The sequence below is a fragment of the Alexandromys fortis genome, unplaced genomic scaffold (genome assembly GCF_014885135.2).
Source record: "Alexandromys fortis isolate MF-2015 unplaced genomic scaffold, M_Fortis_MF-2015_v1.1 scaffold_1, whole genome shotgun sequence".
Taxonomy (NCBI): domain Eukaryota; kingdom Metazoa; phylum Chordata; class Mammalia; order Rodentia; family Cricetidae; genus Alexandromys; species Alexandromys fortis.
The window spans coordinates 13847279-13864623 of NW_026067927.1; the positions used below are offsets into that span (position 1 = coordinate 13847279).

Sequence of the window (17345 nt, forward strand, 5' to 3'; positions counted from 1 at the left end):
GGGGGATGCAGTTTATATTGCAAGACTCACTGGGGTAGTGGAGAGAGGGTGCTGCATAATGGGGGCTTCGTTCACTCCCCCCAGGGGACGCCAGGAAGCCTAAAAGGGTGAGATGCTGCGTGCTGGTTCCTTAGCCAGGCTTTTTCAGAGGGGCGGGAGTCTAGGGGGAGGAAGGACTGGCTCCAGGATCCAAGTAGGGGGCACTGCTTTCAGGAGCACTGTAAAGGGTTAAAGCCCCAGGCACTGACAGAGCTGTACCCTGCAAATCCACCGGAACATCCAGCAGGAGTGGGGTTCCCAGCGTGTGGTCTTTCCCTAGGAGTAGGCTGTGGTTAGGCAAGCCCTCCTTCAGTTAGGAGGTAACATTATCCTTACAAACACACTCTTTAAAGGCAGGGGCTTGCTACACATCCCAGGCTGACTCTGAGCTCACGATCTTCCTGAGTTCTGGGATTACAAAGTATCTACTACCATATAGCTTAAAACATTATTCTTGAGCTCACTCCTCTCACACAATGATGATGGTATGGGTACTTCTCTAGAAGTCTCTACAGGGCAGCCTGAATTCAGGGTCATCCCTCCCCTGACTAAGCCATCCACCCTGCCCAATCAGGGTAATTCAGATCATGGTGGCTTCTACCCAGGCGTCTCAACCATTACCTACACCTGAAGAATTCAACTCCTTGACGGTCAGCTCAGCCTCACCTCTCTCTTGAGCCAAGGGCTGCATCTGCATGGGAGAATCCCAGGAAGCAATTGAGAAGGGAGCCCGGAAGTCAAGGAAGAGAGCTGGGAGTCACTGGGGCAATCTTTCAGCTGTGAACCAAACCAACTTCAGCTGCTCCTTTCTTACCAGAGACAACTCCATGTCCAAATCCATCAGGGTCCATTCTCGTCCTGGAAGGCCAGGGCCCAGCACCTGGGAAGAGCTTGGGTGAGCGGTGCCTTCAAAGGCTGCACAGACAGCTCAACTTCGTGTGTCTCACGTCCTGCCTGGGCAAAGAGATACTCACATCCATGGGTGCTATGGGTTCCACAGTTTCAGGGGGAGGCCGAAGCAGCACTGGGGACAGCAGACTCTCTGGGCTCCTATTACCCCGATCCAGGCCCAGAGTTCCCCTGTGCACAAAGAACTGCTTGCTATCAGTCTCTGACATCCACTTCCCAGGGAACTTGCATCATCAGGTTTAAACTGCCCCAACAACTAGAACATGCTAAGAAACAATACTTTCCGTCAACCCCCTCCCTAGTAGGGGAGATTTTTTTCTTCTTTTCTCTCTCTCTCTCTTTTTTTTAAAAATTTTTGTGGGCATGAGACAACATCTTGTTATGTAGCCCTGGCTGGCTTCAGACTTACAGCAATCCTCTTGCCTCAATGCCCTGGGTGCTAAAGGGGTATCTTTGTTGTTTTGCATAGGGTCTTGTGTAGCTCAGTCCACCCACAAACCTTTACTAGCTAAGTATGACCTTGAACTCCTGACCCTCTTGCCACTACCTCCTCCATAGTTCTGGCATTAATTACAACAGGGGTATGTCACCATGCCCAGCTTCCTAGGTTGCCTTGATTTGCCTTTGCTTCCTAACTAAGACCTGAGATCTTGGCGGAGGTCCCCTTCCTAGAGAAGTATAAAGACTAGCAAAGGCTTTTGGTTTGGTTTTTGTTATGTGTGCATGTGTATTCCAGTTGGAGTTTGAATTTCGGGCTTGAGCACGCTAGGTACATACTCCACCACTGAGTTATGTCCCCAGCCTAACCACCCTTTCCCCATTACTTTTATTTTTGATTTATTTATTTGGTTTTAGGGGACAGGGCTTCTTTGCATTAACAGCTGTGGCTGTCCTGAAACTCACTCTGTAGACCAGGCTGGGGTCTCGAATTCAGAGATCCACCTGCTTCTGCCTCCTGAGTACTGGGATTAAAGGTGTGCACCACTACTGCCCAGCAGATTTATTTTATGTGTTATTATTGTTCGGTATTATGTGTCTTGGGGGTGGGGCATGTGCAGAGGTCAAGGAGCACAGTTGTGTGGAGTTGATTCTCTCCACTTCACATGGGTTTTAGGGGTTGAACTCAGGCAAGAGGCTTTTGTGGCAAGGGCTTCACCTGCTGAACCATCCCACCAAATCTTCCTTTTATATTTAGTCAGAGTCTCACTAAGTTACCAACACTGGTCTTGAGTTCACACTGTAGCCCAGGCAAGCCTTGAACTTGTGATACTCCTGCCTCAGTTTCCCAAGTTGACACCCCTGTGCCACTAAGACCAGCTACCCTTGGTTGTTATATATGTTATAATCATGCCAGTGAACTAATTTCCTGTAAATCCCAGAGCCCTACTACAGGGTGCTTGGTGACTTGATTGGGGGTTTCCATTCTAAATAATTCTGATACTCTTCGGAGCATACTCTGAGAAATCAGGTCAGTCAGGGTCATGAGAGTCTGATGCCCAATGTCTGCCCTCAGCTACCACAGGACTGATGAAGCTTTTGTTTGGCCAGCATACGAGACTCTATCTATAAACCATCAACACTGGTTCTGCTCACCTGTCGGGTACCTCCCTGGGGCCCCTGGGTTCAGGCTGTTGTACACTCCTGGGCCCCTCAGGGCTGTAGCTCCCTTTCCCTTCCAGGATGGCCTGCACCACAGCCACGGGCAGCGGTGGGGGTGCTGTCACGCAGAAGTCACACTCGTTTGGGGCCAGGGCCAGCCTGGCCTCGCCATCCCCCCCTGGACTGGCCGGCTCTTCTTTGAGCAATGCCAGGCCCTTCACCCTGCACCAGAGAAAAGCTTCAACCAGACCCTGACCCTGACCTCTCCCCACCCTCACATGCCTCTGGGTTGTAAGTGCTTTCTGTAGGGTCCCCACAAGGCAGGCCCTGTCCTCCTTACCTCCTGCCACCACCAGAGGGAGAAAGTCTGTGCCCTTCAGGAGATGGAGCATCCTCTGGGATGTCAGAGATGATGGGCCCTCTGTCCCTGTGAGGGCTGAGGCCCAGGGTAGTCTCTGGGAGAGGCTGCAAGTAGAAGGTTTGACCAAGCTCTTGACCTCCAGCTACAGAAGAGCCCAACCAGCACCCATCTGAACCAGGACTAAAGATCAGGGTTTGAAAATGAATCTAAAGCTGGGTGGTGGTGGTGCACACCTTTAATCCTAGCACTCGGGAGGCAGCGGCAGGTGGATCTCTGGTGAATTCTAGGCCAGCCTGGTCTACAGAGCTAGTTCCAGGACAGGCACCAAAGCTACAGAGAAACCTTGTCTCAAAAAACAAAAACAAAACAAAAACAAAAAAACCTAGGTCTGGTTGGTAGAATGTTGGCATTCATCTTTGGGGGGCAGAAAGGGAGAAGAAACAGGCTCCTCACAATCCTATCTGCACCCTAGGAAGAGGAAGAGGAGGAAACACCACCTACCGACTGGATAAAGTAGGGGTCCTGGAGGAGAGCACCAGAGACCGGGCAGGCATTGAATTTGGCAGAGGCCGAGCATGAATCCCCCTCATCCAGCATCAGGGACCTGTGAAGGGTGGGCAGGTTAGGCTGCCATGCCTCTCTGCCTGAACTGCCCTCCCTCCCTCTCTCTCTCCCTCAGGCCCCAGCAGCCCAGTCAGCAGAGCTGAGGCCTGTTTCCAGGGCATCAGTCACATGCTGGAGTGGAAGGGGCTCCCTGAGAGATGGGGGCCCTTTGGGGGTTAGAGGGGAGTGAGAGAGCTTAGTTTGAGCCCCAAGCCAGAGGTGCCGACTTTGGGCATAGGAATTTGAGGGTAATGAAGCAGCAAGGGGATGTGAAGTGGGGGTGATGGTTGGTGGGTTGAAGGTAAAAAGTAGGGGAGTCCGGATCTAGAGGAGTCTCTGGAGTGGGGTCCCTGACAAGGAAGGGAGTCCTGGCAGCAGGAATGTGGTTGTGAGCACTACAGGCTTCTGGACTCACAGCTTTCTCTTGGTTCCTGAACTGCTGGGTGCTGTCTGAAGCGACCCAAATAGGCACTGGATTAGCTGAAAAGAAAGGGTTAATTCATACTTCAGGCCAGGCCCCTCACCATAGAAAAGCAATTTCTAGTGGGTCTGGGGGACAGGCGTGGAGGTATGGGGTGCCCAGGAGTGGGAGGATAAGAGCTAGGGGAAGAGGAACACCTTGCCGATGACCCGGTGCTGCTGACTGTGGCTCTGTCGCAGGGTCACCACTTCTCGCCACAAGATCTCGTTCTGCCTGGGAAGAGGGGTGGGGAGATGCTGAGGCATCCGAGTTTAATCGGACACCGTGCCCCCACAGAATGGAGAGGTCACTAGCAGAAGGGACGTCTCTCTTCCAAGACTAAACGTTACAGAGCTGAACCCATTGTCTGGATGAAGCCTCTAGTCTATAGGAGTGGAAGGCCCTGCCCAGAACCCCTAGGTGGCCGGTATCCTATCCCCCATAACTCCACCCTTCCTTCCCTGTCCCGCACTGCCTGAGTTCCTGCAGCCGTGCCTCCGTGCTCTCCTGCATTCCCCTCAAAGCTTGCACCTCTCCCAGCAGTCGGCCTAGGTCTTCAGGACGCCATCGACTGTCATCGCCTCGCAGCGCAGGTACCTGTAGGTAGGACGCACCATCCCGGACAGGGACACATAAACCAGAGCCAGAAGTACCAACATGGGCCTTTCCCCATTTTTGCAGTTTGTCCCACCTTGCGGCGCACGCGCTCCAGTAGCTGCTCCCGGCCTCGCACGAAGCTTGGATGCTGGAATTCAACGTGGTCACGCTCTGGCCTGAGAAGGCCACCTTGCTCAATGCTTACCACCTTCCGAAAACCATCTGGGGAATGGTGGGCGGGGAGGGGAGGCGGGGGCCGTGAGCCGCTCCATCCTCTGCACCAAGTAACCCCAACCCGCTTCCCGCCTGGGCCTGGTAGAGGGACTCACACATGTTGAGTTGGCGAACAAAGCTCGCCATGTTGCTGTGCTTGAAATACTGAGGCAGGACTTCTTTGGCGAAGCGGCTCTGATCACTTACGAGGAAGCTGGTCCCACTCTGCCAAGAAGGAAAGGATGCCCATCGGGTGGAGACCAGACTAGGTGAGAGGCAGACACTCACAGCTGGATCACACTCACTCACTGCTCCAGGTTTGCGCCTCACTGGGAGGTGGGACATGACCAGGTCAGAACCATATGAGGCCTACCCTGCCATAACCACAAACAATTCCTACCCCTAGGCAGACCCAGATTAGATCCTCAGAAAGAAAGAGCACGTACCAACCCGGGGTCAACCTCAGACTGGTCTCAGGCTCACTTTGTGACCCTGAGCCAGAGGTGGAGCCAGCCTTCCCTTTTCTTGGCCTGTTTTCTCATCAGTAGACAAGTAAAGTGAGAATTACCTAGGTCCCTTGGGCTCTAGGACCCTCGCTCCTCATGTATCTCACCTACCCTTCCAACGTGATCCACTCGGCACAGCTGAATCGAGGTACTCACAGCCCAGTCCCAGGTGGGGGCTGGGTAGACATGGGTGTTCACAGACATTGGACAGACCCCCGGGGACCACTGAGAGAGTTGAGGGGCCCCAGCCCTCACCGGGCTCCAGCGGATGAGGTGGTCTGTGCCTGGGTCGCCCACCAGTGCCCATAGCTTGCCGAGGAAGGCAGGTACCGGGCTGGGGCCTGGCTCCGTGGGCAGCGCAGCTGGCGCTTCCTGCATGGCGCAGTCTCGGCCGGGCTCAGCGTTCCAGCCCGGCCGCTGCGGGCTTGTCAAAGCCGCGAAAGTGCTGCGTTTGCCGCCCGCCCCGCCCTACTCCGCCCCTGGGCGCCGGGTCAGGCGGGGGCCGCGTGCGAACCCAAGGGGCGGGGCTCGGACAGCCGCCCGGTCACCAGCAGAGAAAGGGTTGGCTGAAACGTAGGTGTGTGTGTGTGTGTGTGTGTGGTGGTGGTGGTGGTGGGGGAGGTGAGGAGGGAAACCCAGGTTCGAGTCTCATCCTTCTCAAGTCCCTCTCTTTCAGGGTTGATGGGCAGAAATCATCTGTGGGCTCGGAAAGTCCTAGAAGTTCATCTGTGGACGTAGTGAAGCCTAGGTAAGGGAGGGCAGATAGACAGGGTGGTGGGTTAAGCTGGCCCTTCCCTGTCTTTCGGACGCTAGGGAATTGGTCATTCCTGGGGTATAGAGTGTACCGATCCCTACCTCCCACGGTCACAGTACAAAAGCCCCCAAGGTCCCCATTCTTGCAAGTCCGGCCGGATGCTCTTCCAGTCTGTGCATTTCCTGCCCTCCCCTCCAGAGCTGGCTCGAGACTACAGGACGCAGAAATACTAAAGGATTTATTTACTTCACACTCACCCTTGACTTTTGGCTTGTGTTTGTGCCTGCCCTCCCCCAGTTCTGGGCCTCGGAGCTAGCGCAGAGTGGACAGGGGAGGGAAAGCCTAGAATGGGGAGAGACACAGAGGTTGAGAAGGCCCCATGAATCTATGGAGCCTGGGACTGGCCTGGATGCCTTCATAGGCCCCAAGCCCCGAGAAGCACCATAGTCAAGGGGCTCCCTAAGGATGGGGCTAGCCGCTGGGGAATGCCTGCGCGAGTTGCTCAGTCCTTTCAGAGGCTTGGGGTCCGTGCAGTCCAGAAGTGGTGAGATTGCCCAATCACCGCACGGGTCCTGGAGTGGTGAGATTGCCCAATCACCGCACCAGCGTGGGCCGCCAGGGATGCGGCTCACGCTTTAGTTTGAGGGTGTAGCTGCGCAGGCGCGGGCAGTGCGCGCGGAAGGCGTCCAGTACCGAGGGTCTCACCACGCAGAAGCAGTGTATCTCCCTCAAGCCCGCGCAGCGCGCCGCCACCTCCTCCAGAGCGGTGTGCAGCTCGGTGGAAGCGGACGCGCGCACCTCGAGGGTGCGCAGAGTTTCGGCGTAGTGGCACGCTGCGAAGCGCACGGGCCCTACCGTGTCACCCGAGAGATTGAGACGCAGCACAGCTACTGGTACGGCTGGTTGCAGGACGCGCATTACGGCCTCGTCTGAAAGCGCAGGCTCCAGCTCCAGCTCCACCTCCAGCCCAGGGTGGCGGCAACGCAGTGTCGCCCAGGCTTCATCAGGCAGGAGGGGCGCACGAGCATCTTCGGGGCACGCGCACCTCAATGCCAGGAGTGCAAAAGGGGCGCGATGTGGCGCGGCCAGCAGTTCCAGCGCCTTAGGCGACAGACTGGCCAGGTGCAGTCCAAGGGCGCGCAGGTGCGGGCAAGCCTCCAAAAGCTTGAGCACAGAGCTGGGCTGCACGTTGTCCACTAGTGCATAGTTGTCCAGGAAAAGGCTACGGAGCTCGGGACAGTCACGTGCAGCCTGAAGCACCAGCGTGTCGTCTAGTGTGTAGGGCAAGCGGCGCAGGTCGAGGTGGCGCAGTTGGTGAGCGGCTCCGCAGACTGCGTGCACAGCGCTCAGGATGTCGCCGCCGGCGTCGAAAAGCGGCTTCTCTCCGCAGCATTCCAAGCGTAGGCCTCGAAGTCCTGGGGCTCGGTCGGCAAGAGCCCTCAGTAGCTCAGTGGCTGTTCGGCGGCTGGGCTTCTTTGATGGCTCATATTCCAGCCGTAGGTTGTGAATGTGGTCCAGGCAGGCATACAAATACGGTGGCAACAAGTCTTCCAGCTCACTGTCACAACTGGCATTAGAGCGACACAGAAAGGAATTAGCGGTGTCACCATGAACTGGGGAAGAAACTTCTTTTTATTAGTGTATTGATTGTGTGTGTGTAGTTGTTTCGCCTGCATGTATGTCTGCACTACAGGTGTGCCCAGTGTCTGAGGAGGCCAGAAGAGGGTGATGAATCCTCCAGGATTGTAATTACAGCCGGTTATGAGCTGCTGAGTGGGAGCTGGGAACCGAATCCAGGTCGTCTGGAAGAGCAGCTTGTGCTCTTAATTGAGGGGCCATCTCTATGTGCCCCTCACTGTGGGTTCCACCTGCCCTCTCTATTCTCTGTGATGGGAACGTCCATCCATCCTTTCCCTTCAGAAGTCTTCAGAGGCTTCTCAGGCTGTAACCTCCCAGCATTCCAGCCCTGGGAAAAATCCATGGTAGGCCGGGGTGGCTGCAGCGCACGCCTTTAATTCCAGCACTGGGGGGTGAGGGCAGAGGCAGGCGGATCTCGGTGAGTTCAAGGCCAGCCTGGTCTACAAGAGCTAGTTCCAGGACAGGCTCCAAAGCTACAAAGAAACCTTGTCTTGAAAAACTAAAAAAAGCTTTTTTTTTTTTTTTAAGACTTATTTATTTCTTATGTATACAACATTCTGCCTCCATGTATGCCCGCACACCAGAAGAGGGCGCCAGATCTCATTACAGATGGTTGTGAGCCACCACGTGGTTGCTGGGAATTGAACTCAGAACCTCTGGAAGGGCAGCCAGTGCTCTTAACCACTGAGCCATCTCTCCAGCCCAAAAGCTTTTTTTTTTAAAATGGCATTTAAAGCACTAGGCTTACTCAGTAGTCTGTGGAGGTGGAGCAGGACGTCCAGACCACCAGCTTCAGATTCTGCCTCTCTCACTCGGTTACTGGATGCAGCCTCCAGGCCCAAGCGATTAAGTCTCTACACCTCGATTGCCTGTCTGCAAAGGAAATGATGCTATCTACCTGCTACAAGCTTCTCGTGAGGATTAAATAGCTAATTTGTGGAAGGCACTCAGAACACTCCTTGGGGATTGGGGTCAGAGTTTAGTGGTAGAATCCTTGCCTAGCAAGTTCAATCCCCTGGGCTCAAAACCAAACATACCCAATACTACTTGGTATAAAGTAGGCAGCACTGAGTTTGCGTTCAAGCGTGAGGTGGAGTGGCAGCAGGAAGCAGCTCACCTGATGCTGGTGTCACGCCACACAGCACTGCTGGTGGTGGCGGCAGCCCAGGCCTTGCAGACTCTGGCGGTTGCAGCCCGGTCTCTAAGAGGCAGATCGCGGAAGATGAGCGCCAACACTTCCTCTGGCAGTTTTTCTCCGAGTTCCACCATGGTGTGGCGGTAGTGGGGGGGCGGGGGAAGGGACGGGTCTGCTACTGCCAGCAGCAGGGGCCTAAAGTGAAAGAGGGAGCCCCGGGCTCAGAAAGGTCGAAGTATTTCAGAAAAGCCAACGCTTGGGCATAGAGATGCTTGTAGCCTGGGAGATGCTCTGCGCTTTGCAAAAGTGTAGCGCTCCCAGCCTGTGGGATGACTCAGCAGATAAAGCATTTGCCCCCAACATGAATGACTTGAGTTCTATCCCTGGGACCCAGTGGTGGAAAGGAAGAAGTGACTCTGAGAGTTGTCCTCTGGCCTCCACTGACATGCTTGTCACCCTGGATCGAGCACTTCCATACTCATAAACACGAATAAACAGATCATTAAAAAACAACAACAAAAGGATGGGACTGGAGAGATGGCTTAGCAGCTAAGAAAGCTGGATCTTCTTGCAGAGGACCTAGGTCTGGTTTCCAGCACCCACGAGGTGGCTCACAACTGTCCTTAACTCTGACTCCAGGGGATCTGGTACCTCTTCCAGAGTCTTTGGACACCAGGCACATACAGGCAAACACTCATATACATAAAATATGTAAATCTAAAAATGATTTTTTTTTTAAGACAGGGGACTGAAAAGATGGCTCATCAATTAAGAACATTTATTGCTCTCAGAGAAGGTGGAGATTTGGTTCCCAGCACCCACATGGCCAGTCATAACTGTCCATAATAACTACAATTCTAGGACATCGAACACCCTCTTCTAGCCTCCATGGCGCTGCTGCACACCCACCCATGTTACACAGACAAACATGCAAACACATGCACATTAAATAAATTAATTAAAAAAAGAAAATGCTAGCTGGCCGTGGTGGCCCATCCCTTTAATCCTAGTACTCAGGAGGCAGAGTCACAAGGACCTATGAGTTCGAGGTCAGCCTGGTCTACAGAGGGAGCTCCAGACAACCAGGGCTTTTACATGGAGAAATCCTGTCTCAAAAAACAAAACAAACAAAAAGAAAGAAAAAAAAAAGAAAGAAAAGAAAGTGCAGAGGTTTCTCTTCAGAATGTTATTAATTTTCCCCAAAGGGAAAAGGTGTAGCTCTGGTTGTGCTCATAACACACACACACACACACACACACACACACACACACACTTCTTTCGCCCCTCTTTCTTCTCTCTTTTTTTTTTTTTTTTAAATCTTTCTCATTGCTGCTACATAGCCCTGGCTGTGTTGAACTCAAGATACTCTTGCCTCTGTGGTTTGGTTTTTCTTCCTTTTTTAAGGTTTATTTATTTATTATGTAAATAGTGTTCTGTCTGCATACGAGAAAAGGGCACCAGATCTCATTATAGATGGTTGTCTGGGACTTGAACTCAGGACCCTGGAAGAGCTGCTGGTGCACCTCTGAGCCATCTCTCCAATCTCCTCCTCCTTTTCCTCCTTCTTCCTTTTTAAAGACAGTTTCACTATGTTCTCTTGGCTGTCCTGAAACTCACTCTGTAGACCAGGCTGGCCTTGAACTCACAGAGATCTACCTGCCTCTGCTTTGGAGTGCTGTGACTAAAGGTATGTGCCACCAAGACTGGCTCTAAACGGTTCTTTTTTTTTTTTTTTCCTTTTTCGAGACAAGGTTTCTCTGTGGTTTTGGAGCCTGTCCTGGAACTAGCTCTTTTTTTTTTTTATTGAGACAGGATTTCTTTGTAGTTTTTGGAGGCTGTCCTGGAACTAGCTCTTGTATATCAGGCTGACCTCGAACTCNGCCCGAAGACCAGAAGAGGGCGCCAGACCTCTTTACAGATGGCTGTGAGCCACCATGTGGTTGCTGGGAATTGAACTCAGGACCTTTGGAAGAGCGGGCAACGCTCTTAACCACTGAGCCATCTCCCAGCCCCTGGAACTAGCTCTTGAAGACCAGGCTGGTCTCGAACTCACAGAGATCCGCCTGCCTCTTCCTTCTAAACGGTTCTTTAAACTACTTTCTCATTTGCTGAACAAGCTTTACTTGACTCCCTAGGTTTCAAGTTGTGGAATCTTGTCCCATCCCAGCCCTTCCACTAGAAAGTGACTGCGTGAATCTTCGTGAAGTGGTTTTTTGTTTTGTTTTGTTTTGTCTGAGGTCACACGCCAATCAGGAAATGATGGTGTTCTTGCAGCCTCGAAAGGGAGGGTTCCTTTGCTCTGTCTCCACCCCCAGGCACAGACTTCCCGCTGCTTTCCGTGACAGACCCGCGAGGGGGGGGGGGAGCTTGCTGCTCTGGAGCCGACCGCTCTTTCAGGGTTTTTATTCAAGTTAGAGCCCTGACCCTTGCGCAGCCCTGGTTCTCGCTAGCTATTTAAGGTTCGGCTGGAACTCTGAAGCTTCTCCAGAGCTCAGCTTTCAGAAGGAGGTGAGCGTTGTTGGGAGCTGTGAGTTCTCTTTGAAGCTGCCAGCTTTGTTTCAAGGTGCTGGGGGTCCAAGCCACTTGCCATTTAATTCCCCCCGTCTTCCAAGCGTACGGTTTCTCGTGGAATTTGCCCCAAGTGTACTCTAGACTTTCGGAGATTCCGGGCCAGGCTTGTTCTGGAATCACGGCACCCCACTAAAGTGTAGCAGAGATTAAGATCACCGAACCAGATTCCTAGGGGGCGCCAGAAAATTCTTATCTCCAGAAGACGCCCGCCGATCGAACCCCAGGAACTGACTTAAATTTGGCAGCTCTCACTCCGGGGCCCTTCGGCCTCAAAAACCTCAATCCGCTAAAGTCATGACCAGTGGGCAGTTCGTCCTGCCATCTAACCTTGGGTCGTTATCTTACCTGCTCAGCAGACTAGGTGGGCTTTGCCCGGAGGCAGGGGACTGGCCACGGAGGACAGCGGGGCAGGAAGGAGAGGCCCTGAGCAGAGAAGGCGGGACACGCGGGCTGACCCGGCGGCTCGGGCTGGGGCGCCGCCCCTGCGTCTTTGCGCACACCCGGAAGCCGCGCGCAGCGGAGCCCGGCGAGTGTGCGGCGGCCAGGTTGCCAGGTTAGTGCGGAGAGTGGGTGGGCTCCCTTGGTGCCGCCGGAGCAGAGAGAGATCTGGCTCCCCAGGGTGGGCACCGCACGGGGGTGACACGCAGTTGCTGGCCAGCTGGTGGCAGCGGCCTGGTGGGCTGCTTCAGTGGGAGGCGCGAGGGACTTCGGACCTCCACCTTCGTTGGTTTCTTGTCCCAACTAACTGGGTGTCAAGGCCCTGCAGGAGAGAGGATCTGGCTGCAAGGCTGGCCCGGAACGCTTCTGAGAGCCCCTTTTCTGCCTGACCCCCGGCGTGTGCGAACCCCCAGCTTGAAGGCGGGGTAATGGGGAGTCTGGGAACCTCCCTCTGCCAGGACGCGTTCGGCGCAGCCAAGCAGGGGGCGTGTCCTGATGGTCTGGGAATCTCAAACTTTCAGTTCTTGAGTTGGGTGCCAGGCCTGTCCACCTAATCGGAAGTGGGGTTGCCCTGGGAATCTAACGCGTTAATGGGGGCATTTGTTCTTAAATTAGTATTGGTGTCCCAGGACCCAGCCTAGAAACCTCGCAGTGGGTGGAGGGTATTCAGGGAAGGACACGTGGTGGGAAGGTTTTTTAAAATTGCGTCTTCCCGCTTCCCGCTTCCCCTGACCCCCAGGACAGGGTTTCTCTGTGTAGCCTCGGTTGTCCTGGAACTCGCTTTGTAGACCAAACTGGCCTCGAACTCAGCCTCTGGGATTAAAAGTGTGTGCCACCCCTGCCAGGCCGTCCTTCATTACTTTTAAAGAAAGACCTTTATGTGCTGGGGTGTAGCTTGGTGGCTGAGAATTTGGTTAGAATACACAGGCCCAGGGTTCAACCTCAAGTATGGAAGTGACTGGGGTCTTGCTTTGTAATACAGGCTGGCTGATCTTCCTGCCTCTGGCCCCTGAGTGCTGGGATTACAGGCAGGAAGCCATCACAGCAAGCTCCTTTCGTTGTCTTCTTTTTATTATTTTTTTTTCTTTTTTGTCCTGGGCCTTGCACATGCTAGGCAAGCACTTTATCACCGAACTATATATATCTCCAGACCTACTCCTATTTTTTTTCTTTTCCTGTCTTTTTGAGCCAGGGCCTCACTATGTAGACCAGGCTGGCCTCTGCCTCCTAAATGCTGGCATTAAAGGCATGTCCCACTATGCCCCAACTCTTTTTTTTTCTTTTTGAGACAAGGTTTCTCTGTGTAATGGCTCTGAAATTCACTTTGTAGCCCAGGCTGGCCTTGAACTCACAGAGATCCATCTGCTTCTGCCTCCCGAGTGCTGGGATTAAAGGCATGTGCCACCACTGCCTGGTCCCAACTAATGAAACATGTCTATTACATATATACAAAATAGAATAGATATACAAAATACAAAGAAAATTAAAATCACTGCCCAAACTGCCCGGAAATAAACAATAATCTTCATGCTGTTTTAGTAACTATATATTTATTAGTATGTTTTCTATGAGGAGGGGTTTCAAAAATTGCATCCCCTATGCCAAGACTCAGATACGGCCATCGCCAATTAATTATTTCTTTTTGCAAGGTATGTATGATGCCCTGCCCAGGGGCTTTCTTAATCTTGACACTCATTAGCGGTTTAGAAGCGAGATTTTGATAGGGGATGGATGGAAGAGATCCCAGCAATGAGCAAGGGAGCTGTCTCTCTGTGAACAATTGGGGAATCTGTTTAGGAACAGCTGAAGAAATTAAGAGCCTTATAACAAACTTACATAACTGAGCAGTCCAGGATGGTCTCAGAGATAGTTGGATCCATGGTTAAGATCCTTTAATCCCAGCACTTGGGCCGCAGACGCAAGTGGATCTCAGTGAGTTCGAGGCCAGCCTGGTCTACAAAGCAAACTCCAGGACAGCCAAGACTTACCTACAGAAACCCTGTCTTGAACAACAAAAAACAAACAGACAAAAAAAAAAAAAAAGGGAGTGTATTTTGAGAGGGCTAGAGAAATGGCTCAGTGGTTAAGAGCACTGGCTGTTCTTCCAGAGGACCCGGGTTCAAATCCCAATACCCACATGGCAACTCAGAACTGATTGTAACTCCGGTTCCAGGGGACCTGACACCCTCACACAGACATACACGCAAGCAAAACACGAATGCAAATAAAAACAAATACATCTTAAAGAAAAGTGTATGTTCTGAGATGCAAGACATAGCTCAACAGTTAAGAGCACTGACTGCTCTCCCAGAGGAACCAGATTAGATTCCCAGCACCCACAGAGTGGCTCATGACCATCTGTAACTCCAGTCTCTGATCTTTTCTGGCCTCCACGAGCACCAGGTGTGCATGTAATAATTCTTATTAAAAAATAAGAGTGTTTGCCCTGTCAGGCATGGTGCTGATGCCTTTAATTCCAGTACTTGGGAGGCAGATTTCTGTGAATGGAAGGCAACATAGGCTACATGGTGAGTTCTAGACCAGGCAGGGATATGTAGCGAGACCCTCCCCCTCACACACACACATACTACACGTGTGTGTTCTCATCTCTTGGCCTTACTTCCTTCCATGTAGGTGCCCTCCTTCCCTCAGATAGGTCCTTTCTAAACAGTAACCAAAGAGACCCATTTCTTCCCTCTGATTCAACCCCAAAGCTAGGGAAATTAGTGCCACTTCCTTAGTGGTCCAACTAGGGATGCAGAGTTGAGTTTCTGTAGTCCAGTCTGAGCCTTATATCAAGTCTTGCCTGGGTGTTGATGGACGCTGAGCGGAATATGTACTGGTCAGCCTTCTTACAGCCGTACTTGGGTCTAGGCAGTGAAAACTGAGTGGCTAGAGTGGGAACCTACGTGGTACTTTGCACCTGAAAGGGTTTGGGGAATTTAAGGTTCATCTGCAGACAAAGCTAAAATGTGAATCTGACCACCCAGAAGGAAGATGTCTTTTGTCAGCTTTGGTGAGAGGGACCTACTTCCCTGGGGCCTGCTGCAGGGCCCACCTCTGTCACTCTGTCCCTGTGACCCTAGAGTCACAGGTGGTGGAGGGACAATCCTGGGTTCAAGTCTGGGTCGGCCTGGGCAGGATTGTGAGCAGAGCTGAAAGTTGAGCCACCTGAGACTGGGTATTTGTTTCCAAGTCTGGAGAGAATCTGTTTGCATCTCTAGGAGGCGAGATGGCAGCGGGACTGAATGGGCAGGAAGAGTGGGTGGGCAGTGCATACCTGTTTCTGGAGTCCTCCCTGGACAAGGTGGTTCTGTCTGAAGCCTACACAGATCCCCAGAAGAAGGCGGCAATATACAAGGCTCTGCAGGCTGCGTTGTCAGGTGTGTGGCTGGACAGGCGTAGAAGCGACTCTGGGACTTTGTGAGCAGAACTGGGTTTGAGGCCCCACTTTCTTTGTGGGTTTCGCTCAGACACCTTCAGGAGAAAGGTCATTTTGGTGTGGGGTTGGAAGAGGTATCAGGAGAGAGGGAGCACCCCTGGCTGTGTGGGGTCTGCAGTCTTTGCTTCCGGCACATGTGTCCTTGAGTGTAGACATTTGTACACTGTCTGTGTCTATCTAAGATATACCTGTTGCTCTTCTAAGGCACCTTTGCCGTACATCCATTTCCACTTCAGATCAACCAGTTCACTCTTTGCTACTAACTGCACTTTTCTGTCTTCTTTTCCTCTCTCACTGCCGCGCTCTTCGCTCAAACCCTTCCCCCGTACCTGTCCTTTCTGTTCCCTTTCCCCTTCTCAGGGCAGAGACCACAGGAGGCTGTAGCTGGTTGAGGGTCGGGAGAATGGTCTGGCTATGTATGGGCTTAGCCTCCTGTTCTGGTTGCTTGGAGAAAAGTCCTGTTTGGGGACAGCTGGTGGCCTGACTGCTCGCTTCTGCAGAGAGTGCGGACAGCCCTGATGTACTGCAGATACTCAAGATCCACTGCAGCGACCCGCAGCTCGTCGTGCAATTGCGGTTCTCCGGGCGCCTGCTGTGCGGCCGGTTCCTTCAAGCCTACCGCGAGGGGGCGCTGCGCACCGCGCTGCAGAGATGCATGGCCCCGGCACTTGCCCAGGAAGCGGTGCGGCTGGAACTGGAGTTGCGTGCTGGGGCAGAGCAGCTGGACCCTTTGCTGACCGACGAGGAGCGGTGTTTAAATTACATTTTAGCCCAGAAGGTGCTGCCATATGGAGTTAGGATGGGATGGGCTGGGATTTGTGGCCAAAAGCCGCACTTACTGTGCACCCCTTTGCGCAGCCCGACCGGCTCCGGGATGAGGAACTCGCAGAACTGGAGGATGAGTTTCGCAAACTGACGTGCGACCGCACTGACTCGAGTGAAGCCTTACAAGTTGATTCAGCCGCTTCAAAGTCCCCAGTTCCCTCTCTGGCCGAGGAGAAGTCACTGCCGGCGGCCTGCCATACTTTTCTGTTCCATGGTCAGCCCGTAGGTGAGGTTCACCAGCAGAAGCGGGGTCACGGGGAGGTTGGTCTGGGCTGAAGCAAGGCTGGGCCCAGGGATCCGGAGGGAGGTGTGGAAGGGTGTCGGCTCCAGGGAACCGGTGCTCACCCACCTCTCCTCACTTTTCTCCGCAGTGAACCGACCACTGAATCTGCAAGACCAGCAGACGTTCGCGCGCTCAGTGGGTCTCAAATGGCGTAGGGTAGGGCGCTCGCTGCAGAGTAGCTGTCGAGCACTGAGGGATCCTGCCCTCGACGCGCTGGCTTATGAATACGAGCGAGATGGGCTATACGAGCAGGCCTTCCAGCTGCTGAGCCGCTTTATACAAGCCGAGGGCCGTCGTGCCACGCTGCAGCGCCTGGTGGAGGCGCTGGAGGAGAACGAGCTCACCAGTCTTGCAGAGGATCTGCTAGGCTTGGCCTAGGCCTGGTACAGTGGGAAGGGCAGTCAATCAGCAGTTCAGCCAGGGTTTGGACCCCACCGGTGGCTGTTGAGGTCTTTTTACTGCTGCTGTTGCTATTGCTGAATACTTCCCATCCACTGGACTCGGAGAGCATACGAACACCCCCAACCCCCGCCCCACTTTGCCTCGCTGCTGGAGCAGAACCGACAGCCTTCCCAGGAGCCAGGCAAGCCAGGCAAGGAGCCTCAGGGGCTCCGTCACTGAGGATTCTACCATAAATTCTTTGATGGAGACAGTGTAGATGTCCTTGTCTTCCCATCCCAAAATAGGACTTCCTACAACTCACCCTAAGTACCTGGACCTTCTGAGGTCTAGATGTCAATCACGGTGCTGTAAATACTGTTGCGACCAGGATGCACGAAACTTCCCTGCCCTTGGCTCATACTCAACGTGGACCTAAGCACTTTGCAACGATAATAAAATATAGCCCTTTTACAGACTTGTGGAAATACCGAGGTCCAGCTCAGGTTGGGGTTAGGCTCCTTCGAGGGATGAGTGAGCCAGGTGGAGTAGGGAGAGGAGGGGCAGGGTTCTGGGTACAGCAGCTCCGGTGGG

At 53.3% G+C, this 17345-nt stretch overlaps 2 protein-coding genes across 6 annotated transcripts; one reads left to right on the forward strand and one right to left on the reverse strand.

Moving 5' to 3' along the window:
* Window positions 1-145: 145 nt before the first annotated feature.
* Window positions 146-11851, reverse strand: LOC126502900 (heat shock factor protein 4). Of its 5 annotated transcripts, XM_050144256.1 has the most exons (15): window positions 11731-11851; window positions 8797-9009; window positions 6897-7608; window positions 4898-5006; window positions 4663-4790; window positions 4444-4568; window positions 4130-4205; window positions 3927-3991; window positions 3410-3512; window positions 2888-3012; window positions 2542-2769; window positions 1014-1119; window positions 854-919; window positions 661-730; window positions 146-315 (listed from the first exon to the last, which is right to left on the reverse strand). In XM_050144256.1, exons 2-15 carry the CDS (start codon window positions 8946-8948, stop codon window positions 161-163), a joined length of 2220 nt encoding a protein of 739 aa, XP_050000213.1. In that variant the 5' UTR covers window positions 8949-9009; window positions 11731-11851; the 3' UTR covers window positions 146-160. The 5 variants fall into 5 exon arrangements, with proteins under 5 accessions (XP_050000213.1, XP_050000215.1, XP_050000214.1 ...); XM_050144258.1 differs by lacking the exons at window positions 6897-7608; window positions 8797-9009; window positions 11731-11851 and adding exons at window positions 5399-6031; window positions 6299-6424; XM_050144257.1 differs by lacking the exons at window positions 6897-7608; window positions 8797-9009; window positions 11731-11851 and adding an exon at window positions 5399-6251.
* Window positions 11807-17229, forward strand: Tradd (TNFRSF1A associated via death domain). The gene is made up of 5 exons (XM_050144272.1): window positions 11807-11938; window positions 15048-15206; window positions 15766-16043; window positions 16124-16316; window positions 16462-17229. Exons 2-5 carry the CDS (start codon window positions 15056-15058, stop codon window positions 16749-16751), a joined length of 912 nt encoding a protein of 303 aa, XP_050000229.1. The 5' UTR covers window positions 11807-11938; window positions 15048-15055; the 3' UTR covers window positions 16752-17229.
* The last annotated feature ends 116 nt before the right edge of the window (window positions 17230-17345 follow it).

Coding starts and splice junctions, on each gene's coding strand:
- LOC126502900 (XM_050144256.1), bottom strand. CDS start 8,948: ATGGTGGAACTCGGAGAAAAACTGCCAGAGGAAGTGTTGGCGCTCATC. Junction 4,206..4,443: donor CGGCTGCAGGAACTCAGGCA/GTGCGGGACAGG, acceptor CCCTCTTCCCAG/GCAGAACGAGATCTTGTGGC. Junction 1,120..2,541: donor CCCAGGGAGGTACCCGACAG/GTGAGCAGAACC, acceptor CTTTGTGCACAG/GGGAACTCTGGGCCTGGATC.
- Tradd (XM_050144272.1), top strand. CDS start 15,056: ATGGCAGCGGGACTGAATGGGCAGGAAGAGTGGGTGGGCAGTGCATAC. Junction 15,207..15,765: donor TCTGCAGGCTGCGTTGTCAG/GTGTGTGGCTGG, acceptor TCGCTTCTGCAG/AGAGTGCGGACAGCCCTGAT. Junction 16,317..16,461: donor GTTCCATGGTCAGCCCGTAG/GTGAGGTTCACC, acceptor TTTTCTCCGCAG/TGAACCGACCACTGAATCTG.